The 19,633-nt window shown below is 31.6% G+C and overlaps 2 protein-coding genes across 2 annotated transcripts; one reads left to right on the forward strand and one right to left on the reverse strand.

The window, feature by feature from the left end:
• Positions 1 to 417: 417 nt before the first annotated feature.
• On the reverse strand, positions 418 to 7,242 carry LOC105632467 (vacuolar ATP synthase subunit H family protein). The gene is made up of 12 exons (XM_012214849.4): positions 7,123 to 7,242; positions 6,684 to 6,718; positions 6,350 to 6,475; positions 5,581 to 5,683; positions 5,427 to 5,499; positions 5,161 to 5,226; positions 4,955 to 5,072; positions 4,701 to 4,862; positions 4,277 to 4,402; positions 3,874 to 3,999; positions 2,415 to 2,594; positions 418 to 968 (listed from the first exon to the last, which is right to left on the reverse strand). The coding sequence occupies exons 2-12, from the start codon at positions 6,711 to 6,713 to the stop codon at positions 720 to 722; spliced, it is 1,359 nt and encodes a 452-aa protein (XP_012070239.1). The 5' UTR covers positions 6,714 to 6,718; positions 7,123 to 7,242; the 3' UTR covers positions 418 to 719.
• Positions 7,243 to 10,186: 2,944 nt separating this feature from the next.
• NARA5 (pfkB-like carbohydrate kinase family protein) lies at positions 10,187 to 16,169 on the forward strand. Its single transcript, XM_012214851.4, has 5 exons — positions 10,187 to 10,803; positions 11,518 to 11,780; positions 12,903 to 13,020; positions 14,147 to 14,355; positions 15,570 to 16,169. The coding sequence occupies exons 1-5, from the start codon at positions 10,345 to 10,347 to the stop codon at positions 16,021 to 16,023; spliced, it is 1,503 nt and encodes a 500-aa protein (XP_012070241.1). The 5' UTR covers positions 10,187 to 10,344; the 3' UTR covers positions 16,024 to 16,169.
• Positions 16,170 to 19,633: the final 3,464 nt, after the last annotated feature.

Below are 19,633 nucleotides of genomic sequence, written 5' to 3' on the forward strand. Positions count from 1 at the left end.
CAAAAATTGCAAAAAGTATTAAGACAAACTAATTAATTTTTGACAAAATAGTTAAATATGCAAGTATTGACTGAAAAAGTATAAAAATATTGATAAAAAGATAAAATAAAATGACAGATTAAACAAATATTTCCTCCAAGATTTTGTTATATTATAATTAATCCTTCTTTTTGGTAAAATATAAGACAAAATAATAATATTTTTCATTTAATTCTGAGATTTTGTTCTAATGGTGATTCCATCCCTCTTGGTAAATATATTGATTAATTTTGGAAATTAACCCCATTAAACTATTTAACAACATTAAAAAGGATGTATTTAGTAGTTTCATATGATATTTTTATAAATTTACCAAGCACAAGAACCTTAAACTAATGAAACATGCTATTCACTGAAAAAGGGGCATAACTCAATCAATTGAACCATTAAACTCATTTGCTAGATGCCACTATTGATAAACAAAGGAAATCATCAAAAGCGTATACACACCCAAAAGAGGAATTAACAAATCAATAAATATACCTCGGAATCTCTTTAACTATATTCCACAATTTGGAAGAACAGACTAAAAAATTTCTCAACTGAAAATGTCCAATAAAGAAGAGCTCTTATGGATATTAATCATTGAGCCGATTTCAGGGTCTAACCATTTTAAGGAAGCTCTGCACCAGATGAAGTTAAAACTGTTACACTATTATTACACACCCACATGCATAGAATCAAGCCTGCAAAAAGCTTGCATACTTTGCGCCTAGGAAAAGCCTTTGAATACAAAGCAGGGCATTTTTGGTAACTTCAGCATTTTCATGGTTCATCAGCTTCATTACCCGTTCCTTTGCCTTGAGGTCTGTAACTATAATTCGCCCAGCTGGGTGGTACTGGATAAACTGTGAAAGATCAAAGCAACCAACAGCCAGAGCTCTCGGGTCATTAGAAGTGTCCAAAATTGTTATAAGGACCCTCAGAATCTGCGCCAGAATAAATATGTTAATTTCATGAAAGTGGAATCTGGCTTTGTAAACTGGGCCAGAGTTAGAGTTGAAACTGCAGAAAAGATGATCTGTGATCAAACTTTTATGTTGCAGGCAGGAGTTGAGGGAGGGGGAATTGAGGGGAGCCTAGGACCCCTCAAACCCAAGAAATTTTTTAAAAGTTCTCATTGTATTTTATTTATTTATTTTGGCATCCTTAATTTTTAAGAATATTCTTTTTCCCCCTTAATTTTGAGTCTAACTCCACCCCTGGTTGCAGGACAACAGGTGGAGAAACAAGCTTAGGTTGCCTATTGAACCATTTTTTTTTTATTCCTTTCTCTAAGTGCATCCTCTCTCCCAATGAATATTTACTGATTGGCATTATTAGAATGACAAATGAAAACAACTTGTCAGTTCTCAAGCAAGTAAGAAACTTTATGAATTAATAATAATAATATTGCTAGTATCAGTGGAACCTAGTATTTTGATTATTCTATATGCATTATTCTGTCTTTCAGGGGAAAAAAAGACTTGCACAGGAACAGACTTATTAAAAATGGTTAAGTGCAAATAAAAATACTAGAGGCAGTACTGAGCATTAACTACAGGGATAATTTTGTCAAGTCAAAAATTTAAACAAAATGTCTAGTAGCTTTGGCCATAACATGGACACATGGTGCACTCTCTAGCTATCGTGCTATTAGATAATAAAGAATAATATACCATCAAAGGTGCCACTTTTTTAAGGATAGTCTGAAAAATTCTTTGCGATAAAGAATATTTTGATGGATAGTCGAAATAAATTTTTAAAAGGTATAACATCAGAAGTGATTGATAAGAACATCTTAATATTCTTCAACCTTTGTGACATACATGGACATCCCTAGCCAATGGCTAGAAAGTGTAAATGCCAAAAAGTAGGGGTTAAGCATTCGGTTGAACTGTATAAACTGAATTTTCATATAAGAAAAACCAAACCGAATCTTTTATAAACGGAACTGAACCAGTTTTAATTTAATTTTTGGGTTAAATCAATTTGGATTTCAGATTTTTTGGTCTTACATAATAAAAATAAACCCAACCGGAAAAAAAATTCGGTTTTTTTTTTTTTTTTTATTGAAACCAAAATCGAGACTGAACCAAATTTTTTAAAAAACTGAAGCAAACCAATCAGTTCACTTGGTTTTACTGTATTCTGCTCAACCCTACCGAAAAGTAGTAGTGGATGTATACAAATGAGACTACTATGTGTTTTTATTGGTTGACCTAGACAAGCATGTATGCACATGCAACTACTAGTTTTCTTCTATTACCCCCTACCCCACTTCTAATGTCCTGTCTAGGCTCAACTAAACAGTTACTTTAGTATTCTTCAGTTATTAAGTGCCTCATGAAGACCATTAAAGTGCTGGGTTAAGGTGTGAAAAGATAGACGAGTACCTGGAAATCATTCTCTTCAAAATTGTTAATGTTTTCACGCCAGAATATTGGATCTTTGTGCATAGGAGACCAGTCAAGATGCCCTAGGAGGACTTCTTGCTTATACTTATCAAAAGAACTCAGTTTCTTAATGTTGTCCCTCAGGCCTTCTTCCAGTTGGTTCAGAGCCTCCAGTAAGTCCTACAAACATTCAAAGACATTACATGAAATCAATTAGGAAAGGAAAAATGTAGAAATTGAGACGCTTATTCCTTAGAAGGACCCATGTAAGCAAACTGTGTTATCAGAACTTTGTGCAGCATGTTGATCCAATATTTCTTTTGCTAAAACTAAAATGCACCAAGCATAGTGCAGACAACCACCTGTTTAGATCAAAATCACAAAAATGCCCATATAAGACATTAAATACTTAGAGGAGGATGATGAAGAAAGGGAAGGGGGTGGGGGGAAGGGAGAGAGATCAATAAGGTAAAAGAATGGGATAAATGCAACATTAAGATAAAGAGTGCCCAGCAGGCAGGGCAAAAAAAGCCATGTAAAAATCATAGTAAAAAGAAAGAAATTGAAAGGCAGCCTAGTGAAAGCAATGGAAGTATTAAGTTTACTGTTATTGTAGCAACCCTATTTAAGAGCAGTCCAGGAGTTCATTGTTACAGTTTAAGTCACTAATAGCCATTTGATATCAAAGCCCAGGTTTCAAGGAGGGTGACAAAAGCAAACGTCTCCTCAGAGGTACTAAAAGATTCAGAACCCAATCTTTGCTATTGGACTTGAAAATGCAATAGCAGAATTTTAGAAATGATTAAAAATCATGAATGTAAATGAGTGCTGAAAGACTTTCTGTCAGAGAATTGTGATCTTAAAAAAATGAATTAGAAACAAAACAACTAAAAAATTAGGAGTTAAACAACTACGGCGCTGCAAGAATATCCTCCCCTACCAAACTTTAACCTTTTGGTCTATGTCAAAAGGCAACTGTACTACATATAGTATCATTAATTAAGAGATACAACTCAAGTTGCTCAGCAAAAATGATGAACAAAAGAAAATTTGATTTTTTTTTTTTTTGGGGGGGAAGAAAAACATGCAGAGGCCACATTCAGCCACATACAAATAGCCCAAAAAACAAAGTTATTTGACAACCTAGCCCATCCAAACCACTGAGTTAGTGGTTGTGCAGTCTAGCATGTGATACCTATTTATAGTCTTCAACTTCAAGAAGTAAAAAAACAATGACAACACCATACCAAATTTATACTTAAGTATAAATATATGCCAGGGTGAGTGAACCAGGTAAAAACTGAAAAGTTGACCATTGCATGTCTAGCATTTTATTGACAGGCATAAGTATGACCATATTCACAAAGTACTAGAATACCAGCACTTCCTTATTTCCTTTTATATTTCATTATAAAATATAGCCTGCAGAAATAAGAGTTGGACCATCTACTTCTCTTACCTCATCACTCCACGCTTGCGCTTTTAAACTTTGAACAATATGTGGCAGGCCAAGGTCTACCATCTGTGCACCAAAAGTACCTTTGGACAGCAAGTTCCTAAATGTCAAGACAATTACCCTGACAACCTAGCAAACAACAGCACAACAAACATGATAAAATTTAGTAATTGACAGGGATAAACAAGACAACTTCATATATATTGGCCAAACTCTGGCTTGTAGCACACCATGTGCAGATTGCCCATGTGACTGTTCAATTTAGAACCATAAAAGAAGTAACCATAATTACAGGAATGAGAAATCTGAGAGAAGTTGATGACCTAATTAGCTGCAACCTGATACATTTTAATCGGTAGAGTGAATACCTAGAAAGAAAAGTTAAATGAAATAAATGAAGACCCACCTTCTCTTTTGTCGAACTCTTTACAACCTCTACTAGTCTTGGCAAGGTTCTAGAAGTAGCCAAGTATTCAATTGCTGGTTCATAGTAAGAGAGTAGCCAGACACAAAGACATGTTTCATAAAGAAGCTGTAATAAAAATAAGCTATCAAATACTCAGTATTAGATAGTGCGTTAATATAAGATGTTCTTAATGTTCAAATATTCAGCAATAAAAATAAGCTGTCTAATATTCAGTATTAGATCGTAAGGTAAATATAAGATGTTCTTAATGTTCAAAGCTTGTATACATTTGTCATGTCTGCCAAGTAACATGAGTAACTCATGGCAACCCAAGTTACCTGAACTCATCAGCAGCTGATATTTAGAGTAACGTATTCTGATAGAGAATATATTATCAAAGCCAGCATTTCAGTATATATATTACCTGGATAGATTGCTGGGTAGATGCAGGAGAAATTAAAGGAATCAGCAGCTTCAGTCCATCTACTTGAACAAATGAAGACCTAACTACAGGTTCCTTTAGTAATGTTGCTAGGCAACTAACAGCAGTTGGAACACCCCGACTAGGATGTGAAGGCTTCTTCAGCTACATGACATAGGGCAGCAAGAGCAAAGCATGACAAGAAGTACAACTTAAATTAAAGCTAATTACTATCATTTGCAAAACTGTATACAAACCTGGGCACAAAGCCATTCAACCAATCCTTTCAACACATCATTGATGGTAGTGATTTTTCTCTTTGAATTTGAGGCTTCTCCATTTGCAATGAAGCCATCTTGGGTTTTTGGCCTAGCACTGTAATAGCAGCAGATTTATTATAGAAGATTCAATCTTGTTATTCTCTAAACTTCACTCCTCAACACTAGATAGAGCAATCAAGTACCTCACTATCAGAGCAAGTATCTTGCAGCTCTTTTCTTGTACGTACCAATTACCTTTCCAGAGCAATCTGAGGGAGGACCAAATTATAGGTTGTTTTAGTTTTCACAATTTTGCAGCACGACTGATAGCTTTTTCCAAATCAAGGTTCTTAAAAAGCATATTTACTTTAAGAAAAAAATTGAAACTAATGTTTAACTGTTCAGGAGCTTTTATGAGTAAAACACCAAGTTTATCTTAAAAGCAAAACAGCTTTGAACAAATACTCAACTTAAGAAAGGTTCATAAGTGTCTTCATTTGCAAGAGACTTATCATGGAATAATCTGGCTCTTTTTGGGTTAGCTGCAAATGAAAATCAACAAGAAGTTAATTCGTAATATCAAAAAGACAATCACAAGGTCAAAAAAAAATTCTTTCAATTACCTGTCAGCATTTCATCAATTAAAGCCAGAACATATTCAACTGTTTCTTCCTTAAATATATCTCGTAAGATGCTAACAAATACCCGAACATAAGCTGGACCATCCTGTCACATTGGGAAGCAAATCCAGGTAAGTGTCCTTAGAAGTGCACTAGGGCACTGAGACTTGAATTATACAGTTTGCAACCGAGAGAAAAAAATAAGTACTTCCAAGAATTAAATAGCAATGGAAGAAAACCAACACAACAAAAAAATTTAAACAAGATAGGAAGAGCATTGGCTGTCCAATTCTAGGTTAATTCCCCCTTTTTTCAATCAAGTATGGTAAGAGTAATATTGCCATTCTGGAGATAACAATTTTATATTACTTACCCATCCTACCATTCTTTAACAATTTCAGCACTCAGCAACAAATCTCACAGTTTTGAAATAAAATATAATAAAACAAATTTGTTGCGAAAAGGCCACAAGTCTATTATCTTCCTATTGAAAAAGGTTCGAAGCAATGAAATTTGAAGACAATCATACCCTCATATACATTGCATGAAATAGCTAACTCTCAGTATACGAACTTGCACTCTCCTAGCTACAGCCAAGACTTCTCCATGACCAAAATGTGATCTATGCATCAACTCACACAAGACCATACACACACAAATACATATGCAAACAAAAGTTCAGAATATGGGCTGGCACGCAAATTAAACTACTTTTTTCTCATTGGAAATTTGCATAAAACTCTACAATCAACAAAGATTGTTAAAACATTACATCATCTAACAACTGTGCCCTGTAACTTTCAGATCGATTGTCGTAGCGCCTCAACAATTGAAGGTCAGTGCCTGAAATTAGTTTTGTCACCATATAAGTCTCCCATGGAATGTCCCTCTTAAGAACCTATAAAATGAAACAAACACTACTAAATCAAAAAATAATCATTTCACACAAAAAACCTCTACCAACATTAGTTCTATGAATATAGGTAAGCAGACAGTTACAAAATCATACATCCAGAGAAATTCCCAAAAGAAATGTACAAAAAATATATATACATATATTTTTCATTTGCATATTTTATGGTAGAAAAAGTGATCAGATCACCAACCTGCTCTGTAGTCAGTTCGGCTTGGTCCATTGATACTGAAACAACTCAAAGCAACACAAAATCAGGGTAAATTCAAACACCTTAAATATTCAAATTCATGAATCTAACTCAGGTTTATCTTCAATTTTTCACCAGACGACAAAATTCTCACCAACATAAAAAATCTGGAGGCAGAAAATTGAAATATAGAACTTTCGACTAACCAAATTCAGAAAAACTCAGATCAAGACCACAAATCTAAACCAATTTCAATTGCATATTACTGAAAACAGATGCAATTAAAATGTACGTTCGAATTGATACTTCCTGATTACAATGAATAAGCCATGAACGGGGAATTGAAGAGAAAAAATGGAGAATAATCATTGAAATTACAGTGAAACTAGTAGAGATTGAAGGATATAATTTAGACCGAGAGAAATGGCGATATCTGTCGTACCTGAATTTTTCTGTGTACAAGTCTGGTTATTACGTTGTGGAAGGAAAGAGCAGTGCTTGCGAGGAGCTTCTCTGAAAGAGATTTGTGATTGGAGAGCATAATTGGCTACATGTATCGTTGTTATGCTCTACTGATAACTCCTAATCTTAAGCGTACACGTGGACTAAAGGTAGACCATCACTCGGTTGATCAGACAGATACGTTGTCCAAGTTTATTTATTACTTGAAACAAACAAGAAGAGTCACATCTTTTCTTTTTCTTTTTTAATATATAAGGAAGATAAAAATTCATAAAAAAATTATTGGATATATGAAATTGTATTCTTAAAATTAAATATAAGGTACAATTAGATATAAAGTATGTAGACACTTTACTAAATAAAAAGAATGTTTTTTTATTATTTTTACTTTAAATTGTTTAAAGAATATATGCTCCTAATTTTTGTTTTTCTCATTAATTTATATACTTATATTATTATTTTTCTAGTCTTAGTAATACACTTATTTCTATAAAAATGAAATTATAGAAATATTTAAAATATTTATACAATTATAGAAATTATAGAAATATTTATACACTTATTATTATTTCACACGTGTTACATTGTAATTCATTCCTTACACTAAAAATTTTAAGATATATTTGAAAAATTATACTATAATACTATTATTCCAAACTACAACTCATTTTTTAATTTATTATTTTTATATGAAATTTATTACTTTTAAAAAATCCGAAATAAACTTTGAATTTTTAATATTCATGACATATAAAAGTAAGGAAAGGAAATTCAAAAGCTCTTAAAAAATAAAAATAGAAATAGAATGTTAAAATAGGAGAAGCTAGATTTTTAATACAAAGATATAAAAATATAAAATTTAAATAAATATTAAATTTTCAAACTTGAATAAATATCTCACAATAAGGTAATAATTCATTTTCTAAATTTTAAAAGCTACAAAATAGTAAATAGTAACATATACTAAAAAAAAAAAGTAAATAGTAACATGCAATGAAAAATTTAGTAAAATATCATAATCATTAATGAATATTAATAATTTGACGGTCAAATCAAGATAAAATATTTCAAATAAATAAAGATTTATTCAAAGAAAATACTAAATAAAAACAACAATCAAAAATTTAAATCTCTCTTTGTTTTAATTTTTTATATATATAGATAAATAGATAGGTATGAATTACTTCACTGGATCTTTTAAAAGCATAATTTGCTAAATTTAAATATATTATTTTTAATATTTTTAGAAATTTAAAAATCATTTTTTTAGCATTTTATTTTTATTTAATTTTATTTATATTATAAACATAAATTATATTTAATATTAATTCTTTTAAAGAATTTCTCAAAGAGAGGAAAGTGTCGGGCGAATTTCTAACCTAGTAATGAAATTTGAATACGAACTAGTAAAAGCTAAAAAATCTAAATTTTTTGAAAAGTTATAATATTACCAACGACTTTAAAATATATCATTTTATCAGAAAACTTTTAAAAATTTATTGCAATTATATCCGTTTATTATAACTAAATGGTTATACTCATCATTATTTTCCAAATTCCAACTACTCATCCCCAAATTTACTTTTGGTATAACTTTTCATTAATCTTTTTCCCAATTGTAAAAAAAAAAATGATAGTGACCAACTGGTACTTTGTAATGAGTCTTTAAAGGTTCGAATAAAATAATTTATGTTGAAGTGTCTCGATGAAATTGTAATGCTTTGAAAAGATTTTTCTTTTTAGAGCAAAAGAAAAAAACCGTATGAAATAGCTGAATGATAATTTTATATAGTATTTTTATAATATAAAGAAAAAAAAAAGCCCTATAAAATAGTTATTATTGTTTTTTTGGCTATATTGCCTTTAAAATTATGATTTTACTAACGTCATATTGCAATAATATATGCAATATTGATGAGTGATAAGTCAATTTTTAGACTAATCTTTATAATTTTTAATTATCTAATTAATCTAATTTTATAAATTAAAATACCTAATAAAATAGTTTTATAAATATAAAATGTTTAATATTTATAATTTTTTAATATTTTTTTATTAGTAAGAATTATATGAAAATTTGAATTTAAACCATAAAATCCCGGTAAGGTAAAAGCATAAAACTTTCGTTTTGCATTCATGGTGTAAACGTATCAATCACCAAGCTATGTATATGTGAGTTGTGCTAAATGTTTCAATTTGGAATTAATACAATTTTCATTGTATTGGTTTAAATTGTTCACAATGCTCATAAAATTTATTACGGTAAATTTTCTGCACGAGATATTTGAGACATTTTAATTCACTATAGTGAAAATTTTAGAATATACACAAAATATTTTAATTAACTATAGTAAAATTATGATAGATCCAAGTTAAATCAAATATAATTTATATATATATTTATTTATAGAGGGTACTAATGCAAACTAATTAAAATATTTGTATATCATAAAACTCTTGGATCAATGACAGTGAATTTTATTTTACGTATGAACATATTTATATCATAAATGTTTATTTATTTATTTACATTTTATTTGCGACGACTCTTGAGTTTTTTTTTTTTTATTCAAAAGCAAAATGAATTTAATATTTTCTTTATAGCAAAGACTTAAAAAAAAAAAATGTTAGAAAAGTACCCATCAAATTAGTATTTTCTAGTTTTTCCATTTTGTATATTATTTGATTTCTATTTTTACTTCTAATTAGTATAATTTAAAAAACATATTATTTTTGTCAGTTTTCAATTTTTAATCAGAACCCTAAAAATTAAATTAAGAAATATATTAAAATTATAGTTAAATGAATAAATAAATACTAATAATTTCAAAAACTAAGAGGTATTTAAATTATGATGCTGTGAAAAAAAATGAATTAATTTACGATAATCTAAGAACCGATTTATTGTTTTCTCTTAAATTAAATATTTGTCTCCTACTTACTGTAATTTACCGTTAGATTAAAAAAAAAAAAAAAAAAAAAAACTGTAATTTACCGTTTAGCAAGTTGCATGAGGAATGGATAGGGCATTGTGTTTATATCCTCCATTGTTTATACGCAAATAGTAGCTCCGTGGCGAAACACAGAGACAGTTCTTGAGAGAGAATCCTTCAATTTTTGTGTGGATGGAGATTAGCCCATCTCCATCCTCCAGAATCCCAAAATAAAACACGAAGAACCCATCAACGTATACTTATAAACGATGTCATTCTCTCTTCTCTCACTTCCTATTTCCTCTCTTCCTTCTCGAACCACCAAGTTTTTTGTATCTTCACCTCTCTTTGCTCCTGTTTTTTCTCTTTATCCTCATTCTTCTCTATATGGCTACAACATCACAAGGACCTCTCTATCTTGTCATTACAGACCAAGAGCAAGTTCTGGAGTTAATTCCATGGAAAGAAGCCTAGATGGGAATTTCAGGGTTTGTTCTTGCTCTAGTTCTGTTTGTGGTTTTGCTGCTGTTGGTGGTGGAGAGGGAGGAGAATTTGAAAGAACGAGAGAAGAAAATGTGAGAAGAGGACAAGTAGATGATGATGAGTGTGGTAGCGAAGACGAAGAAGAAGCAGAAGAAGAGGAGGAAGAGGAAGTAGAGATAGAGGCTTTAAGTCCAACTGCTGTTTTGCCTGAGAGATGGGATGTTCTTGGTCTTGGTCAAGCTATGGTAATCTTCTTCTTTCTTTTGTTTTTGGAAATTTTCCTGTTATATTGTTTTAAATATCTAATTTCTGTTTATTTGCTGAAAAAATAATTTATGGTTGAGAACGGGGAGAGAGATTTTAAATATACTATGTCCTGGGCTAATTGGTTTGCTCAATTATGTCTTTGCTCCATTTACTTATTAGGGTGGAAAGTGCTTAAACTATTCAATGAATTATTTGAGATTTCTTGCTGAATGCGAAAACGTAAGAAGATAAGAGGGGAAACAAATACTAATAATTTGGTGGTGGATTTTGGGTTTGATGTTATGTTTATTAGAATAGAGCTTGCTTTATTACAATATAAGTGGAGAATTTGCTGGTTCACTTTCCAAATTTCACTCTTATGATGAAATTTTTTTTAGTTTTTATTCGCTTGAGTTTTCACCCACGACTGAGGAACATGCTTTTATGTTTGGAAATCCTCTCTTTTGTATTCTTTTTGTGGCATTCTAGGGTTTGTAGCAGCTATTACCCTTTGAGCCCTTGATATATGCTGTAAATTGTGTCTGTTATTCTATCCCAAAAAGTTTTTGACATCTTACAATGTTGAGGTTTGATGGTTGCTTTAAGTTTCCTTTAGTATACTGCCTATCTGATTTTTTTAGTCGCTTTAAGTTTATTATGTTACGGAAAGATCAATTAATGCTGGTATTTCATCTCTCTGCTGGCATTTTTAGGTAGATTTTTCTGGCATGGTTGATGATGAATTTTTGGAGAGATTGGGATTAGAGAAGGGAACAAGGAAGATTGTGAACCATGAGGAGAGGGGTAAAGTTTTGCGAGCGATGGATGGTTGCAGCTATAAGGCAGCCGCTGGTGGATCTCTTTCAAACAGCCTAGTGGCCTTGGCAAGGCTCGGTTGCAAGTCCATTTCAGGACCTGCCTTAAATGTAGCTCTGGCAGGCAGTGTGGGGAGTGATCCATTAGGTGACTTCTACAGGTTAGGTGCAATTTTATCAGTTACTTTTTCTGTCACGTTGGTTGCATAAAAGCCCAAGCGATCGAGATTTTAGCTTTTGAGATTTTCTTCATTAGGTTCTTCAAGGAGAAAGGTCAATTATCTTGGATTACCTACCAATGATGTTATCCCATTTTAATTAAGGAGTAGTTATATTATTGAGTTGCATATTAATATCAATTGTGTATGCTTCTTATTAATTTACAACAGAAATAATATTGCATGCAGTATTCTTCATGACTTTCAGCCTATAGTTGTTGGTTCTTGGGACCTTGGGTTTTCAGAATTAAGTCATTCAAAGGAAAAATCCGAGATATTGGTGGTTAGTTTATCATTCATTTTCTTTTATATGCAATGATGGTTGAGTTGCCTTGAAGATGATAGTTATTCTCATGTAGCCTTTTAAATGGTTCGATAACCATTTTGGTATTGGCTCAGGATGTTTAGTTCAAAAGTTGGTCATTTACTTAAAAAAAAAAAAAAAAAAAGAATTCCGGCAAAACATGATGACCACTGAATAAATTGACATTGGGCTTCAAAAAATTTCCCCATGGATTAGTTTTTTAAAGTCTTGGCATGCATCAATTTTTAAGTGCTTTATCTTCTACTTACTTGTTCTCCCCCCACCCCCCCCCCCCCCTCTTTCTCTTAACATTTTTGGGGTCTATTGGAAGTACAATCTGGCCAGAGCTGCACAACAGAGGTTGCCTGCCTTCTTGCTAAATCTTGTCGCACTCAACAAGAAGTCTTATTTTCTGTAAGAGAGCTTGCCTGATTTTTTGACCCTACAACTTCGCTGCTCCCAAGCACTTTGAGTTGAGGCAAGGAACCATTACGCCACTGGCCAGTTTCCACCTACTGTCCCTTTCAACATGGCATCTACCTGCAAGTCCATTTGGATCAGAATTTACCTGTTATTGATTGGTCTAGGAATGTTTCTGCATATTAAAATTTTTGGCGTCCGCTCATTATCTTATCTATCTTTGTAACTCAAGTTCTAAAGTTAGATCTTAATTGATAAATACCAATATATGATGTAAATTTGAACTATTTGCTGTTATGATCAGAGGAACTTAAACATCTTCTCTTTGGCACATTTTATAGGGCAAAATTACGGCGGGCAAATGTGAATTTTCTCTCTGCACCTCTCAAAGATGGAACGACAGGAACTGTGATAGTTCTCACCACTCCAGATGCTCAGAGAACCATGCTTGCATATCAGGTAACATCTGTTTTGGATGAAAAATAATTTTTATCAATCTTTTTACCATTTGATTTTTTGGAGATTTACAGGTTCTTTAGTTTGCCAAAAAGAACCTAGTTGATGTTATCTGTTTGACTTTCTTTCTTTTAGTGCAATCTATATAATATGCTTCCAGAAATTGTGTTGGCTGCTTGCAAGTTCCATCCTTTCATGTTTGCTAAATGTACTTTTACATCATTCAAAACTATGTTTTTTTGAAGGTTGACTTCCTTTTTGTAGTGAACTTGTCTCTGTTTGCTAAACTATGGAAAATTTACACAATTAACTGTAGGGCAGAGCAGAAATCAGTCAAACTAACCAAACCAAACTGAACTTGTTGATTTTGTTTCTTTTTTGAAGTTCAGTTCAATTTTGGTTTTAATAGAAAGGCCATTTTTTTTTGTTTGGTTCAGTTTCCATTATGTATTGAGAACAGAATGGAATTAAGCCAACAGCGAGTCAAAACAGAAACCTGAACTGGATTAATTTGGTTCAGTTCTGCACACATGGTTCGGCTTAGTTTTTATCTTAAAAACCTTTGGTTTCTTCAGTTTTAATAAAAATTTCGGTTTGGTTTTGACCAAACTGATGGTTTGCAAATCCTTAATTAATTGGTAACCATTCAAGACCAGGATAAGTTTTTGTTGGATTTCAAGATTCTCTTCATTTTACTAGTTTTTATCTTCACTTCAGTTTACAACATTTACAAGCTTGTATTGCATGTCGTTGCTTTGTGGCAGCATCATCTTTAAGGTCAAATATGACAATTAATTACTGGCTATATATTGGTATATTGAATATGTCCTTGAAAAATGAATGACTATGTGGTTTAAAATCAGATGATTCATGGACTATTGAAGTGTAAGGACATGTAGATTTCAAATTGGGAATATTAAATAACATTAATTTATCAAACATAAAGTTTGAGTATTATCTTTCTGATGTTCAAATTGCCACATTAACACTTTACCCTTACAATGTATTAATTTGCCCAGTCAAATTTGTAATGGATTGTATATCCTTTTCTATGTGAAGGTGAATTTATACTTATTTGCCTTAGCATTTGCTTTTGGTACATGAAATGGCTAATATAATCCTATTTTAGGGTACATCTTCAACTGTTAATTATGACCCATGCTTGGCTAGCGTAATTTCCAAGACAAACATATTGGTAATTGAAGGTTATTTGTTTGAACTTCCTGATACGATTAAAACAATTTCAAGAGCATGTCAAGAAGCACGCAGAAATGGTGTACTGATTGCAATCACAGCTTCAGATGTGTCCTGCATTGAGAGACACTATGATGATTTCTGGTAAGGCTGCTACAAGATTATTTTGACTATGGCCTAGCTTATTTGGTTTTTAATTTTATGCTTGTTTTATGGAGGAACTATAACTTGCACGAAAAAAGTTGCTGAATGAAAAAGTGTGATGCAAGTACTCTTGAAAAGTGACTATAAAAGAATCACCTTATTATCTTTTTACCACATTTGATAGAAGTTTGGTTTGATATTTTATTGAATTTTTATAGTGGAGAAATCCTTTGAAAGGTTTTTATTTCAAGGTTTCCCCGTTATCTCGACCAAAAGTAATGCACTATGAACTGTTCCTTTCTTCTGCCTGTAAATTATTCCTAGTTCTCACGAGGCTGACCAATAGTAGTGGTCTAGTCTTTCCCCTGCAAATTGTTCGTTTAGTCTGCCATAGAATTAGTGCCCTCCCTTTATCATTGGCCCTAGGGCTGAAGCCTAGGACTCGCCCCAAGATTCAATTGCTAAAGGGTGCATAGCCTCCATTGCTTTGTGAGATTTGGACAGTAATATTTGTACTTATTTCTGTTGTGAACTTGTTGGGAAAAATCTGTCCATTTTGTTGAGTTTTGAATTATATGGGGATGATGATGTCCTGTTTGACTTTATTAACTCTCTGGGCTACATAAGGACCTAGCAAAAATTCAAAAGTAATGCCATTTGCTGCAATCCTCGAGTTTATATGTTCAATTACTTAAAAAAAAAATTATGTGCTTTGTTTTGTGGCTATTGAACATATTGGACGTTTCAATTTAATCATGTGCCTTGTTAGGTTTGTATTTTTGGTGGAAGAAGACCTGAGTCTTAAAGTTGTTCTACCTTTGGGAATATCTGGAAATCTCTGTAAATGTTTTGGAGAACAACTTTACTGGATATTGTTGAGCTTCAAAAATTCTTTAGGATCCCATTTTTGTTTTCCTCTTCTTTCATAGAAGTAAATGTTAATTGTTGCTCAACCAACAATAAAAAATTGTTATTACAATCTATTTCCACTGCCTAAGCTTGTTCAAATCCACAATCTGTGGATATTATTAGCAATAGTAACTTGTCTGTGGTGTTCACTGCCTCAAACCCTAAAAAAGGAGAGGATCTGAGGATGGAGAGAGCATGTCTTCTATTTATTTCCCTTTTCTTCACAAGCATGATGAACCATTTTCACTCTTTCTAGATTCAGTATCAAACAAAAGTGACTTCTTTTTTATTCACTTGTGGTGCAGGGAAATCGTAGAGAACTATGCAGATGTCATATTTGCAAACAGTGATGAAGCAAGAGCTTTATGCGATTTTGCTCCAAAGGAAAGCACGATTTCAGCTGCAAGGTATCTGAGTCACTTTGTACCGCTAGTTTCTGTTACTGATGGGCCAAGAGGCTCCTACATTGGTGTAAAAGGAGAAGCTGTATATATCCCTCCTTCCCCATGTGTACCGGTGGATACATGTGGTGCTGGCGATGCATATGCATCTGGTATCTTGTACGGCATTTTACGCGGGGTATCAGATTTGAAAGGAATGGGGACACTAGCAGCAAGGATTGCAGCCACGGTTGTTGGGCAACAGGGTACCCGACTTAGAGTTCAGGATGCTATTAAGTTAGCAGAGTCATTCGCATTTAATCTGGAGACTTCCACCATTAGGTCAGATGTTGGTTCTGATCATATTTCCAGCTTATAGCATGGTGGGTCAAGCATTTAATGCTTGATTTCTCAATTCTTTTGGTAGATACATTCCTTTGTTAATAGCCTTGTGACCATGTACATTATTTTATCAATATATATACACTGATCATACAGGCAATGAATTTGCCAAGTTCACCCAAATTTTTCTGAACCAGTACTACAGTGTTTGTTTTGTAATACAGAAGTTGTTTATGGGTTGAGCCTGGATTTGAAATATGCCAAATTTGATGAATTCCTGACAAGCCTCTTTTCCTATAGAGCTTACATGTTCCTGTCCAAGAAGTTAGAAGAGTTTGTTTCAGGTGCTAGGGTTTGGTGCAATGGCAGATAGGGGCATTGTAGCCATTTTGACATTGAATTGGTAGTTGGATGCTATAAGCTACATTTAAGTTGTCTGGCAATTCATTCCTTGGCATAATTGGTAGTTGGCCTCACAGATTAATCACAAAGAAGCATATATTCTTACTAGGGCTAGGATATAGAGAGGGATGCAATTAGCCATAATTGTGCCAGCTTGGACCATCAAATTAAATTAGGATAGCTTTTGTTTTCTTTTTATTTTTATTTCATTTTTGGCTGTAAAGATTTAAAATTTTTAGTACAAGATTTTATATCTAAATGTGATTAAGATTTGTAGAAAAAAAAATGTACCAAAATGAATTTTATTTCTTAATTTATATAATTTCTTTATCATGTCAGTCCAATTATGGAAGCATTGACTTCTTCATTAGTTATCACTGTATTAAAATTTTCCAACTACCTCATTCATAAAAACCAACTGGGCAGTTAGGGAGGGTTAAATTGACTTTTATTTTGGGTCAAACAAAACTGATATCACTTCCAAAAAAATTACCAATGTACATTGCAAAAATAAAATAATAAAAAAAGAGAATTGCAGAACAAAATAATCAACCAGATAATAACAGAAAATTAATTAAATGTTTTCACTTTCAGCCTGAAAATACGCGTGTAAATTAAAAAAAAATTAATTATTAGTTTCATATCTACTTTAATAATTAAAATATATATTGGCTTGCAAAAGCACAAGTATTAAAAATGTGATAAATGGTCAAAAAGCTGTAGAAGAAAATGTTGGTCATGGCAAGTTGATGATGAAACAGAAAGTAGAAAAGATCACACCTTCAATGGTTAGCTTTATGTGAAATATTTTAGTGGTCAGAAATCAGAATGGTAGATCACTTAAAGGTGCTTCTAGATAATGCAACCATGATTTCCATGTTTTTTTGTTTCCTCACACGTGTGTCTCTAGTACATTATTTTCAAGTAATTATTCAATACATCTGGTGTATTATTATTATAATGTGTTCAATTTTTTAATTTCTTAAATATTTTAAATCACACTTTGATTCTTTAAAATTTTAAAATCTATAATTTATTTCCTAAACTTTTTTCATTATGAAAATCCAATACTTAGAATGATAATCTTACCGTTTTTGCTAATAGTAGAATAAATAATAAAATTACTAATTTTAATATAATCTCATTTACTATAAGTCATCCGATGAAATTTATGATTTATATAATTTTTATTTTGGTATGTATTTAAAATAAAAAAATAACCAATTTTGAATTTCTAATTTTTTTTATTAAGAAACAAACACTTCAATGACCTATTACAATATTCATTCAATTTAGTGAGTAGTATCTATGAAGGCATTTATCCCTTGTATTAGGACAATGTCAAAACGAAAGAATACCTTTATTGAAATTTCAATCTCCAAATATTATGGCATGGTGGTGGGACTTGGTCAAATGTGTCTGTATCTATATAAATATAATCCATGCCCCCAAAAAAAAAAAAAATCCTAAAATCCTTTTTTTTTTTTTTTTTTTTTTGCTGTTAAAATAATTCTAAAACTATTTGCAAAAGTAATTATAATGTTCCTTTAAAAAAAAAAAGTAATTATAACCCAGGATTTGCAAAACATAAAAAATATGTGCCCAAGAAATCACAAATTGAAATTGTTTTTTGTGTATTTATGAAGATTTCAAAATATACGGTAAATGTGTTCAACAAGACTTCTTTTGAGTAGGCTGATTGACTGAATCGAAATAGATTGGTTCAATTTAATCTGAAGGTTTGCATATCTCTAATCAGAGTGCTTTTCTTTCTTTTTATATTTTCAAAATTTGAAAATCATAAAAATTATATTATTTATGTTCCCAACCAATAGCCATTACTTCAATTCCTTAATAGTTTATTGTAATTAGACAAATTAAGGGTTGACTCGAACTCGAAACTTTCTGCTCTTTACACTGGTGAGAAGATTAATTATACCATAACTGCTTAGCTGAAATAACATTATTATGGTCAATACCATCTTTTTTTTCTTTATAATTTGCACCACATGAAATTTTCATTGAATTAGACAACTAAAATTAATTTATATTTAGACTAAGAGTGTTATCTAGATGATATTTCTTTTTCATCATAACTGTGGGGAGATATAGCTTGGATAGTAGAGTGCTCGCTTAGAATGTGAGAGGTATGGAGATTGATACCTTATATCTCCATTTGAATTTACATATTGCAATTTTGTCTTTCAAAAAAAAAAGAAAAAGAAATTTTTTCGAAAAAAAATAACTTTAAATAAAAATTTCCTAAAACCCATTTTTTTTTATTAAATCTCAAATCAAAGTATCAAACTACTACTTTTGTAAAAGACATGTCATATTAAAATTTAAAGGGTACACAAATACCAAGTTGGTGATGTGGGTGACCTAACAAGGAGATTTAAGCTAATCAAAGATAAGCCAAGAAAAAAACAAAGGAAATGAAAATTCAATCCAATTTTCTTTTTGCATTAATGATTTATTTATGTGCCATGTCACCACCACATGATGAAAGGATTGGATGTTTGGGTCCTAATTGACATCATGGCTTAGGCAAAGTTCAGTAACAAGGAGAGTGGGGCCCCAAGCCTACCTAGCTTATCTCTTCAATGACCCAATGGTGGAGCAAGTGGACCATTAAAAACAAAAAAAAAAAAAAAAAAAAAAAAAAAAAAAGGAATAAAGTTACAGTTATTAGAGAGAATCCATTGGTATGGAGATGACATATAGAGCATTTCTCTCTTAAAAATGGTAAGGACCCACTCAAATTTTGTATTTAGCTATGAATATATAAAAAATTTAAGAGGCAACTACTGTAAGGCTACCTGCCCCTTCCTAAAACATTACTCATTTATTTTACCTTTCTAGTTTCTACACTTTTGTCCACAATTTCTTAACATTAAAATCATGTTTGAAATAAGGTATTTATTCAATACGTAACGTTGAGATTATCTTTCTACATTTAAACTAGCTTTTAAAGCGTGAAATAAACCTAATTCAATTTATTAACATAATGCGATAGCGTACGTTACTTGTTTGCCTATAAATTTTTATGTTTCTGATATTCATATCTATGCGTGAGGAGTGTACGTGTGTTACCCCACATTAGGAATAATAATAATAACTGGAAGTCAAACATTAATTTAAGATGCAATTGATTTAATAGTTGGTCAATGGTAAATATTAATAGCTAACAATTAAATAAGTAAATAGTAATGAATAAAGATTGTAAGTACTAATGGTTCAATTAT

This window comes from Jatropha curcas, chromosome 2 (assembly GCF_041381405.1).
Source record: "Jatropha curcas cultivar XTBG-Jc1 chromosome 2, XTBG_Jcur_1.0, whole genome shotgun sequence".
Taxonomy (NCBI): Eukaryota; Viridiplantae; Streptophyta; class Magnoliopsida; order Malpighiales; family Euphorbiaceae; genus Jatropha; species Jatropha curcas.